At 35.5% G+C, this 13,402-nt stretch overlaps 1 protein-coding gene across 1 annotated transcript; it reads left to right on the top strand.

Moving 5' to 3' along the window:
- The first annotated feature begins 8,685 nt into the window (after window positions 1-8,685).
- On the top strand, window positions 8,686-11,320 carry LOC149576088 (uncharacterized protein At5g39865-like). The gene has a single exon (XM_089816284.1). The coding sequence runs from the start codon at window positions 9,320-9,322 to the stop codon at window positions 10,619-10,621; it is 1,302 nt and encodes a 433-aa protein (XP_089672410.1). The 5' UTR covers window positions 8,686-9,319; the 3' UTR covers window positions 10,622-11,320.
- The last annotated feature ends 2,082 nt before the right edge of the window (window positions 11,321-13,402 follow it).

The following is a 13,402-nucleotide window of genomic DNA, read 5'->3' as shown; positions in this document are numbered from 1 at the left end:
TCATTGTCTTAACTTATCTTTGTACTCCTTTTTCATACCATAACTCAACCTTTTCTCTAGGTGCTTTTGTTATCTCATTTGATCAAAACCTCCTCATTAATCAAACAAATTATAGTATTCAAATCAACTAAGCAGTTGTCTTACCAACAAGTAGCAGGTTTGACATCAATGACAAAATAATGATTGAAACACATTCTCATACCTTTCTCTATTTATTATGTTCTTATATCTCCCTCAACACTATCTCCCTCTTACTAGGTGGATGCATCATTTCTCTCTTTGTAGTAATCATTAGGTACACTATCTCCCCCTGAGTAGATATTCCATTTTTCTTCCTTTCTCTATTTCTCCCTCTTTCACAAAAATGCTAAAGACTTGTCATCTCAACATGTAGATATGAACAATTTTAGTTTCTCCCTCTATCACCTAGCTTGTGATTGGTCAACCTTCATCCACTCATTCAGAAGTCTTCTAACCTAGCATCCATCAATCATGTCTTCCTCCCAACCACTCCACCCCCTTAATCCAAACTTTTTCATAAGTCATTGTCCTCCATTCACTATCCTTGAAAATAACAAAGAAAGAGAAATAAATATCAAGGGATACCATCCATATATATAGATGCTCGAGTCCTCCCTCCATTCTCCTATCATGTATCCAGCCATTCACTTGTCCACTTCCACTTGCACTCTACATTGTGGGCAAGCTCCATCCATACCACACTTCCATACATAGCTTCCATACTTCTATCTACCGTTCATCATCCTTTTCCATCTTTGATCTTGACTATCATTTTCCTTCCATCCATCCATGCTCACTTTCCATATCCCTTGCGCATTATCCATACATTATCCTATATACTCCCATAATCCTTTCATATATTTGATCTTGACATTCTATTGATATCTTGCATCCCATAATCCTTGTCATGTTCATTTCATCCATCTTCCATCCATAATTCCATGTTGCTTTCATATGTCCTTGATCTTGGTTATCCCATCCATCCCATCCACTTCATATCCCACATTTCATCCATACCCTTCATATCATTATCCATATTTCATACTCTACCTCCCATATCCCTTATTCATTCCACTTTTTGGCCTATGTTCGTGATCAATACTAGAGGCAAAAATAACAAAATGTTCATACATACTTTGGAAGAACACATGCCTTCCCTTCCTCCATTCAATAGCCTTTGCACCATCTTTCCATGTTCATGCATCTTTTCCCACCATATCTCCTTCCATTTTTCTATCCTTGGTATGGGGCATTTGCACTCCTTTGAAACGTGGTCCTTGACTTCGCATTGTCTGATACCATATCCTTTGGTCCCCCATATTCCTTTCACCATTCCTTCCACCTATTTATTATTCCTCCATTCAGATATCCCCACCCTTCCCATCCATTTACCATTCCTTGGTTATCCCTTGTCATTGGTTCCAATCTATTCCACCTTCCATCAACTTTTACTTCTTCCAATGCATTCAATGAATTCATTTCCCCGCTCATCTAATCACATTCCCTTCTTCCAATCATTTCATACAAATCAACTTCAAGCTTATCATATCATTCATCTCATTCAATCAAAGTTCTTCCTTCATTCGTGATCTTATCCAAATTCTTCTATTTATCTCATGATACTAAGCGTCACCCCATCAAACTGAGCTTATCAAGCAGTGATTGCAAACAAACCTACACAAATTCACACTAAGACTAAATGATTCAAGAACCTTTTTCCTTTCACACAATTGCCAATGAACAATCACAAACATTTCAATACAATTTCAATCAAACAATCAATTTTTGCCTTACAGGATGAATCCTTCCTATATAGGCTTAACAAATTTCACTATCAAAATCAAGTTCATGGCAAGAACTATGGACTGAATGACTACTTGGTCACAAGGTCTTTTTTTTGTTGATTTTATCTTTGTGTGTCAGCGATAGCCTTCCCAAGTGTGCCTTGATCTTCAATATCTTGGTATCATTTGAATGGTTTATCCTAATTACACATGTCATTTTGCGATATGATCTATTTTCATGATTCTTTAACACATCTATGATGATTTCAAGTTATGGTTATGCATTTCTTGCTGGGGGCAATGGGTTAGCACACTTTCCACCAAGATCCCTAACAAGACTTTGGGTGTGCCCAGACCTCTCCAGTGTGTATATGTAATTTGTTCCATCATGACTTTGAAACCTACGTTTATTGTGTTGAGAGTCTAGTCCACGCAAAGGAATCTTGTCATCTACACTACTATAGCATTTGATGCATAACTCCTCTTGTAATATCAAACTAGGGTGTGCTCTCCCATATGAACACAATTGAATCTCACACATTCATGTAGTTAAGATGCATCTAGATTAATCATTATCCAATTTACCCTACTTCATTCTAAGCTTACCAACAAGTCATGCAAGGCCTTCTTGTAAGCTTTTTCCTTCCCTTTTCCTTCCTATGTCTATTTTTGAGAAAATGGGGCAAAAAAAATTCCTTTTTCACCCCATTTCCTCGAGGGGGCACCCTCCTCCCCTATCATTGCTACAACACAACTCCTATCCTCTCTAGGGCAACCTATATTTTATTTTTCTTTGATATAACATTACTAATGCTATATCAAAGAGGGGCAAAATATAGACACTTAAAACTGTCCTAAACACTATATTAATTCATTTAATATTGCCCTTGACATTATAATTATTTATTTATTAATTAATTATATTTGTCATATCCTACTACTCATTTAATTAAATAAGTTCACTTTCCTAAGGTATTTAAATTTAATTTAAATGCCTCCAGCCTTAATGTGTTAAATTTATTTAATACATGATCCTCCATAAATCCCCTTTTAAATAAATCTTATTTATTTAAATCCCCTCCATCTCATTAATTTCTCTAAACCTATGATTAAATTAAATCTTATTTAATTTAATCTTAAACCTAGCCTAAAGCCTAGTCTACACCCATCATTTTCATCCTTCTAAGCCTATCCATTTCTTAATCCCACTTACTTTTCCTAATCACCTTGCTAAACCCCCTCTTAATCCTAAGTGTGTGTGCTCACACATGTGTGAGGACCACTCCCATTTCTCACACCTCTTGCAACTTTTTCCCCACTCCTCTCTTCAAGTTTGCTACTTTGAATGTTGACCACTTGCATGGCTTGCCTACATGTCTCCTTGTGGCACCTATGTGGATGCCACATAGATGCCACCTCACTAGGGCTTCTCTCAAGCCTATAAATAGAGCCCTTGTCTCAAGCATTTTCATCTCCCTCATTTGCATTGTTATCATGCTAGTTTGAGTTTAGAGCTTTCATAGTGATTTTCATGTTGCATACTAACCTTTGGTAGTTGATAGCTCATTACATTTACATTATTAGATTAGCTTGTTCATGCATTTACATCTTCATTTTACTTGCATACTAGCTTAGTTTTCACTTTAGCTTAGTTTCTTTATTGCATTCCATCTCCACATCCATTTGAATGCTCTCAAACATGGCTTCCTCCATAGCCATTGTTTGAGGTGTTCTTAATTTCATATAGCATAGTTTCATTATCACACTAGCATTTTCACATCAAGAGATTCACCATAGTTGTGTTTGGGGAGAGCACACCAACATCCCTCTAATCTAAACACACCAACAAGGCCTCTCATGGGTGCCTTTGTTCAGTTGTTTGAGGTTGCTTGAGGATTTGAGTTTTTGGTTGCTTTGAGTTGCAAAACTCAAGCAAATGTTAGTTAGTTTCTTTCTATTGATCAACATTTGAGATATGCACATTGGCTAATGTTTCTTTGTTTGCTCTTGCTTCCAACATGTCAAATTCTCTAGTATACAACTTCATTTTGTAACTTGACACTTGACTATAGCTTAATTCCTAAAAACAACTTGACATTCATTGTACATGACTCGACAGTCACAAAAACTTGTTGTTGATTTGCAACTTGATTTACAGCATCTTCGTCAGCAAGCACATTTGACACTAGGATTTTATGTGGAAACCCAATTTGGCAAAAACCACTAGTAACATGTTGCTCATTCTCACTCTTCTAAAGTGATGCCTTGTGAAAGGCCAACCCTGTTAAAGGTTACAATACATATTGTTAAACGTGACCTAGTTAGAGGATTTCAATCACCTTGTTAGGAGTGAGCCTTGTTAGAGGACTTTAGATCATTCACTTGGAATTTCACTCGGTTAAAGGATTTACAAATGACTCTTAGATCAACCTTAATCCAAAGGATTTATCTAGACTTGTACAATGATTAGAAAGTAATAGTAAGGCTTGATCTGATAAAAAATTGCAACTCACTTGTAGATTATAGATCTTTGTTTTAGTCCTCCATTCTGCTTGGCTTTCACACACTTCAGCTCTGGTAGCTTGTTCACCCTTCAAGCATTCATACTCTTAAGCCTTCTTGCTTTGCTTGCTAATAGTCGTCTCTTTTGTTTAGTCTCTAAATGAAGCAATACCTTAGACGTCTTGTCTAACTTAGCTTCTCGAACATTAACCAACCTTACTATTGACCTGCCATCTCCATAAATAGAAAATTAAGATCTTTTTGTTGTTCATCCTCTATCATCCAGTTTAGGGTTAGGTAGGATTAGATAGGATTTAATGAATCTACCCATCTTTTCATTTTAGTCCCTTCTAGAAACTTCTTCTTTAATTCTCTTTGAATTCACCTCAAAATGGTTTACCATAAATTTTGTTCCACCAACTCATCATATTTATCTTCCACACACTTCACAAAATTCAAAAAAATAAAATAGTCAGCTCAGATTTGTCAAATCCATGATTTAACATGAATATTGGCACTCAACATCAATCTACTATCACTCGTCTTCCAAAATGTTCTTCCACTTGTCTTCAACTAGATCACTTGGAAAACACTAAAGTTTACTATGCTTGGCATCAACTAAAATTTTCTCGACACCTATTGTCCACTCGGTGAAGCTTGGTAGACTCAATTCTTCTTACTTGTTATTCTAGACTTAGTCAGTGTATCCAACCTAAGTTGCAACCTTAAGTAGATAATCAATTCACTATAACATCATTGTCTTAACTAATCTTTGTACTCCTTTTTCATACCATAACTCAACCTTTTCTCTAGGTGCTTTTGTTATCTCATTTGATCAAAACCTCCTCATTAATCAAACAAATGATAGTACTCAAATCAACTAAGCAGTTGTCTTACCAAGAAGTAGCAGGTTTGAAATCAATGACAAAACAATGATTGAAACACATTCTCATACTTATATCATTATGTTTTCAATAGTAGCTCACTAACTCTTATGTAATCTTTCTTATAGTGGATAGTAAGTCTTTGAATGTAGATTTAACCTTCTTCTTTGAGTAGTGAGCTCCACATGAATGTCTCTTTTTGAATGACCTTTAACAACGCCTTATCCTTTAACAAGGACTATGTACATGATGTATTGTATCGACTTCTAACAAGGTCAGGTCTCTTAACAAGGACATGTTTATACTAGTGTATTATCTTGTGGGTTCGATCCCCACTAGGGTTTTTTGTTGGCTAGGGCTTACTCAACAAAAAATAATGGCATTATGATTTCTTTTGTGGTGTATTCTTTATTGGTATATCAATTCTTGTTTGGTATTACCAATTCTTGTGTGGTGTTTTTATAGAAAGGATAAATTGTTTAAAAGTATTGCAACATTAATTTACAGCCACTCTTAGTGTTGCTTGATCCTAATAACTTTAAATGCTTCTTAGATCTTCCACAAATTACCTTGAAAATTGTCCTTCTAGGTATTGGTCACACATGGGGAAACTTATACCAGTATAGGTCACACTTAAGGTGACCTATACCTAAGGGTTTTAGTTTTGATAAATTTCAACACCCGATGCAAAATATTCTTATTTTCCTATCCAATGGAGTCGAACTTCACAAAAATTGACCCCAAAATTGCTATAAAATGAGGTTTTCTCCCTTCATTTTCATGTCCATGAATTTTAAGACATCTCAATTCATTATCAAGCAAGCTAAGGTGCATTGAAAGAATTCAAGAAATTGAGAAAGAAAGAATTCATCATACATTAAGCATATATTTTCTTCTATAGATATAACTTCTTTCTTCAAAGGAAAAAGGAGTTAACCATCAAGGGAGGAGATCTACATTCATCCATTCATTATTTCCTCTTCCTTTCAACACTATGAAGAATTACAAGCATGTACTAGATGAATTTTTTCCTTTTATGATTTTCTTTTGGTTTTTGTGTTGAGTCAAAGTTGTTGCATCAACATTCTTGATCACATTCTAAGTTCAATTGCATTTACATGGTTGTTTAGTCTCTACTAGATTATGCATTTCTTTTATTTTAATTCAAGGTTAAATCCTATATGGAGGCTTGAACTTGAGGCAAGCCCCTTAACCCGCAAAAAATTCTCATTCTCATTAGTGTACATGTGCAGATTTGCAAAGTTTTATATTCAGATTTTGTAGGTCTGGAAGTGCAGTTACACGCATAGTCCTGAAATCTTTAGATTTATCCCTCTTGGGTATAGATCACCTCAAGTATGACCTATATTGGTATATGTCACCTCAAGTTCAAAATGTTCCTCTAGCATTTAGATTTTCACAATAGAAAGTTCCAACCTTTAGGTTTATGAATCTTGATTTGTTTCTAGTTTTAGTACAAGTTGACACAGTTTCTATAGATCTAAAGTTGCTTCCTTTATTATCCTTCAAGGTGAGAACATCATTAACCTTATTCTTTCATAACACTTACTTTGATACACTAGATATGATATCTTGTTTATCATTTCACAAGTGTTTACTTTTCTCTACTTTATCCCTACACTCTTACATAAATGAAAAAATACCCTGGAATCATACATTCATTTTCCTCTAGATCTTGCATTAGCACCCTTCCTTTTTTTGTGTTGTGCTAATCAAGATTCATCTAAAGGGGTTACATTTGAGGGCCCCTTCCAATGTATTTGTGAAGTGGTGGTCTACAATTGATTACCATTTTACGTTATATAGAGGCATAAATCCAGATGAGATCAAATGACCCCTCAAGTTAATTTGCAGCCCCCACAAACCTCTTTTAGAGGTATATAAATTAATTTTTCCACCACTTCTCTTCTTTCTCCTCCCATTTCTTCAACTCTTAGCCTTCTACCTCTGTTTTTCTTTTAAATAATCTTATTCCATAATTATATGCCTCTATAATATGAAGTTTCTTCTTTTTGAGATTTCATTTCAATTTTTTGGGGGGATGGTCTATCAAAGGGACATCATTTGACTAACTTTTCTAATCAACCAAGACATAACTTTCTTTCTTTTACACAATATAATTTTTTATAGTCATTACATTGTATTAAACAGAGAAAAAAATGTAGACATGTCAAAAATCAACCTCCTACCACATATTTAATTAATTACCTCTTGTAATTAATTAAAATTTATTAAATAAAATTTATTATACTGTATTTTATTTAGTATATTTTATTCCTCTTCTTAAGGTTCATAAATTTAAGCTTAACCGCCATTCTTCTAATACTTGAATACATGGTACATGACTTTCTCCTTAATTAACATTTTATTTAGTTAAAAATTCTTTCAAATCCTTAAGACATTTGTCACAAGGCTAGGATTTCATCTTCTCATTTAATCTCAACTATTCATATTGACCTTCATAAATCTATAAATTGGAATCTTATTCTTTCTTGATCATCCAACTTATTGAGTTGAATTTGTGTTGCAACATCAAGTACCCAAATCCATACAACATTTCATGGTTATGTCAATTTTATGTTAGAGAAAATCACATCATACATTGTATGAAGCAAAGAATTTAAGAGTAACTCAAATAGTAAAAGGCTTAGGGTATCAATTTAATTGATTTATCTTAGTGCTTGTTGTTTTCTACTATTCTCTTATCTTGAATAATCGATAAGAATAAATTGTTGTGGACTACTTGGATACATTGTCTAACTCTAGAATCAAAATAACATCTAAATGATATTTAGAGTCTATACATTAAAATAAACATTTGAAATGAATTTTTGATTTTCACTCCTTCAATACCATCTACTTTATTATTATTAATAACAATTAAAAAAATGTAGATATCTTTTAATAAAAGACTAAAAATTCCAAAGATGAAAAACATAACATTTTTTATAATAAATAGAACAACTATAAAAGTATCTCATTGCACCAAGAAGAAAAAAAAAGTTTATATTGCCAAAATAATATAGTTCAATGAATTGTACACGTTTGATACCCCTGATTGCATTTTCTTTCATTGCTCATTAAATTATAAACTACTTTGAAAACCAATGGCTTATAATGTCATTATCTACTGAAAAGATAATATCTATAGAAGCTAATAATTATTTTCCCAACAAAAACGAATAATAAACCTCTTTACATACAGTCGCACTAAAACAGTTGGTCATTAGATCCAAGAACGAACAAGTCCAAGAGGTTGCATTGAGATCCGTGGATGTTAAATTTAGATAATATCCATTAAACTTTGGAGAGGGAATTTAGAACACCAATGACTCCAGTGAGTTTGTTACATCTGAAGATGGTTTGTACTACATATAAAACCTGTGCATGCATGAGACAATTAATTGCAAGCAAGATAGATCATACTCTTTATCTAAATAAAGCAAAATGTTAGCACAAGTCAGGCAAATTAATCACACGAAACTTGATCCACGGGGTTTCACCAGCTTTTCAACTCTCGCTGAGACCTAACTTCCCCAATATGACATACAAAAAACATACGAAATTATCTCTGGTATTTGATATGGAGGAGATATCCTCCATTTTCTCCGTGAGGGGTAATCAATTCTGCTGACATTGTCCCTACATGATGATAATATACCCTTTTCAGAACTGCATAGCCCACCATTTTGTAATGGTATTGGATTCCCCACTAATTACCAAACATGCTGCATTGCACCCTATGATTACAGGGATGAGAGCGTAATCAGGATTCCTGTGCCACCGAAACGATCAAAACAGCATCACCTTTCTACGTGTAAATTGCAGAGGGAAGGAAAGGGGGAATATATTTACACTTCTCAGCCGACCCAAAAAGCGGAAGAAAAAGCAGCACGGGTGGAGGAGCAGAAAATGAAATATCCTACTCAAAAGATTACATGAATCGGCAGGGAAATTGGATCTGTTTACCTTCTGATTAGTTGTTAAGGACTGTCATTATCATCAGAAAGTCTTTTCATAATTCCTTTTTTATTTTTATGCATAGGCAAATTCAATCATAGTTGAAGAAGGAAAGCTTAGAAAACTAGCAAAATCAATTAGTTGTCGATGGGTTGTAACAACTCAAAGGACATAGAGAGAAGGGGCGAAGGTGTTGTTCGTCCCCTGCCTCGTTCCTCGTCCATGCCCATTGAGAAACAACAGAAAGGCCGCAATTATTATCACCTGGTATCACTCAAATCCTCCAATTATGGCAGCCTGCATCTGAAAATGAATGAGGAGGAAGATGCAGATGAATTTTTTCCTAGAAAACACGAGTACCCAGATGGATTTTATGATCGGTACAGGCAGAATTTTAATAGGTCGTCCAATGTGGCAGCTAAAACATGGTCTGAGGTGAACAATCTTCTGTTGGATTACAAGATCCCTAGCAAACATGGAAATGGGGATCAAGAAGAGGAGGGGGGAGAAGAAGAAGAAGAAGAAGAGCCAGAGACGATCAATACATGGGAACTCATGGAAGGGCTTGAGGATGCAAATGATCAATCTGATAATAGTGTACAGGGGCTCCACCCAACTGAAGAAATTGCAAGGAAACCGCTGTGGATGCATTTTGCAGATGATTCATCAAACACCCTTTTTGATCCAGATATTGTTTGCGGATTCAGAGAAGCATTTGACACCGCTTCTAAGGTTTCAGTGGGTCGTGAAAGCCCTAATGGGATCGAAACCCCTGTTTCTTCTTGCAGCCGAGGGAGCAGCAGGTTTAGGTGCAATAGTTTTCCTCGGCCTATTAATAAGTCCCCATTAAGGTTTGATGAGGGAAGGAAAGCTGAGACCGAAAACCACCAGGGTTTTGATGAGGGGAAAAACACTGATACTGAAAACCGCCAGGGTTTTGATCAGGGTAAAAACCCTGATACTGAAAACCATCGGGGTTTTCCGAGGGCTTTTTCCCGAGATGAAGATAGGGTCATTTTGTATTTTACGAGCTTGCGGGCAATCAGAAAGACCTATGAGGACTGCTGTAATGTTAGGTTAATTCTTCAGGGCTTCAGAATATTTGTTGATGAAAGGGATGTGTCTTTGCATTCAGGGTACCGTGAGGAGTTGCAAAGATTGTTAGTTGGTAATCAGAGAATTACTGTTCCCATGCTGTTTGTGAGGGGAGAATGCATTGGTGGGGCTGACAAAGTCATACAACTTCATGAAGAAGGTGAGTTGGAAAAGTATTTTGAGGGTTTCCCAGTTCAGACTTGTGTTAGCATTTGTGATGGGTGTGGGGATTTGAGGTTTGTTCCGTGCATTACTTGTAATGGTAGCTGTAAATATTATACCGATGACGATGAGCTCATAAGATGCCCTAACTGCAATGAGAATGGGTTGATAAGGTGCCCTTTATGTTATTGAAGGTTTGAAGGTAGATGGTTGATTGTTTCCTGACGCTTGAATATGCAATATGTGAAATAATGTGTTGATTGTATTGCTTTGTTGTTCTCTAATTCAAGAATTGCAGGCAGCATGGGGCTGTAATTTAAAAAGGGGCGAGAATTTGGATTCTGAGGAATACCAATTTTGCTTTTATTTTATCTCTGCAATCTGGTATTTTCTTTCCTTGGAGCTGGGGAAAGGAAGAGGGTCAGATTGTGGTTAGTTTGCCGATGAAATTAATTGAAGCAATTTAAGGTACAGTGTGTTTACAAGCAAGGACTCTGTTCCTTTTTACGTTGAAATTGGGAAAGAGGTTTGACATACGGAGTCTTCAGTCATGTCTATGAATGGTATATATTTGTAATCGGTCAGAGGATCTTTTTTTTTTTCAATTGCCTCTACCTGTATTTGGCGATTTTATCGTGAGATGCCTCAGCCGGGCGTAATAACCATAGGATATTGTTTTATATTTGAATCTTGACAAAATATTGCTGTCGCTATTACATGGAAGGAGATGAATGGCCATAGGAGAGAGAGAGGGGTGTTCCTCCTATACATTGCAATTGCATTTTCTAACATGGCACGACTATTTTGTTCTGCAGAAGCCCATGGCAGAATCTGAGTAAATTGTTAGACATATTTGTTTGAATATGAAATATGATGCACAGTTGTAATTTTCGTTGTGGTGCATATTCTCTTTTACTTCGAGTTTGTTATTAATTTACTATTATTCATTACCAATACCATTAGGATGCAAAGCTAGCCAGCTTTGTCTATCAATCTTGCAACAGCTGAGATCACTCCTCACAATCCTAAATAACCTTTAAGCTGTTAAAAGGAAAGGCTAAGTTCTTCCTCAATGTATAAATTTGAAGTTCAGGGTTTAGGGGCCAAGCATAAGAAGAGAGGAAGTCTTCGAAAATGTAGTAAGAAAATACATCAATAGAAATTGTTTGTCCACCAACCTTCCATTCCTCGATCTAGATTACTTTTGAGGAGCTCAATGAGGACCCTTCTCTTTGTCTTTTGTATTCCCTTTAATAAATCTGTAGCTATAATTGTGGCATAGGTTTTGGCCTTTAGTTCTTCTTCTTTCTGCATAAGCTTTTCCAATTGTCACCCTTGATTTTGTATAAACTTTTATTGAGTGATGAATCTTTCCTTGAGCTCCTATTGATATGTGAAGAAATCTTGAGAATAACAGGGCACCCTCATATTGTTCTGTTATTGGCTTCCCTTATTAGCGAAGGGCTTCATGCATCATTTCAGACACAAGTACACATTTTTCAGCTCCTGATTTATCTAGATCCTTCATCTTTACCTCTTACAAACAAACCAGGGTCTTGGTGCCCCTGTTGCCCTCCTTTGCCTGTTCACCCTGGAAGACACATTTTGTTGTTTTTTGAATCATTCCGAATATAAATTTACGTGAACCATGGATATTAAGGATGTTAGAGCTTGTTATGAAATCTGGCCTAACTGCATGGTCGAAGCCCCTCTTCTACCTCCTAAACTGATGCTAATATCAGATTACACCTAGTATGAATTTTAATGTGGTTTGTGGTCAAGATCTTTTGATCGATTAAAATCTTAATGACTGATTTAGCACATCATTAGAAAACATATATAATCAAATTGTGAATCTTACACTAATAAGTTGAGCTGCACTGCATTAAAGCTTTGCGAGATCTGCTTCAATTATTTTGACACTGTGAACCACCTAGCATGTTTAACCATCTTAATTTGTTACTAGAATCCCTTATACGGCTTATCTATTACCAGATTTCACATATATATCGAAACTGAGTTTGAAACAGCTTTAGGGAAAAACCCTCAAATGGGCTGCCTTCAGCTCAATGATGATTATCTAAATTTAACTCAGTCTTCAGAAATTGTATTACTTGTTGATATCCTTTTTGTTCAAGATTACTCCCTAAGCTTTTCCTATAGATAAGCAAGCTTGTCTAGAAGACTTTCTAGATCTAGTTTGGTTTCTTTCCTGTTCTTTTAAGCTGCTGCAATATTAGATAGGCGATCCCCATTTGGCATATTTTTCTATGCAAGCCTTTTAAGAAATGGATCAGTAATACTAAAGAAATTTAATTGTGAACTACTGGACCATTATGAGAAGATTGCTATGCGCTGACTTCTTTGCTTTGTGAAGAGTTTCCCCAATGCCTTTGACGTTGTACGAGATAGTTCTGAATTATGTCTTATTAAAGGATTTGTCATTCTAAATTGAACACCGTCCAAATCAGAATACATATTTGAAACTCATAGAATGAACCATTACATGAAAAACTGCCAATGAGAGAGAGGGAGGGAGGCAGACAGGCAGGACCTATTTTTCTCTATCTTAGAGAGAATGTCTGGTAACTTCCATGGAAAAACTTTTTTGTTACTTGTCTAGAACATCCATGGGACAACTTATAGTTACCCATGGTTCGTTTGAGTTAGCAAGCGTTACTTGTTGTCCTGTTCACCTCTCCTATCAACTGGTGGTTTCACTCCATTTCCCACTTGTCATCTCTTCTGGTTGCCGAGTACAACATTTCAACACTTCCATTTGTCATGTTCTCGGTGGTCATTAATTCCAATAAACTTGTGTATGATGGTGCAAGGTGAGAAAAAAAAGTGGGCACAAATAATGGAATCTTGCATGCATAACTACATTGCGTTTATGTTTTTATTTTCTTTATTGAGTTAAATAATTATTTAAAGGAAATGTTTTATATGGATTAATTTTATTTATTTATTTAT

This window comes from Cupressus sempervirens, chromosome 1, assembly GCF_028749045.1.
Source record: "Cupressus sempervirens isolate cs-2001-9-10 chromosome 1, ASM2874904v1, whole genome shotgun sequence".
Classification (NCBI taxonomy): domain Eukaryota; kingdom Viridiplantae; phylum Streptophyta; class Pinopsida; order Cupressales; family Cupressaceae; genus Cupressus; species Cupressus sempervirens.
This window is presented reverse-complemented; position numbering and strand designations above follow the sequence as displayed.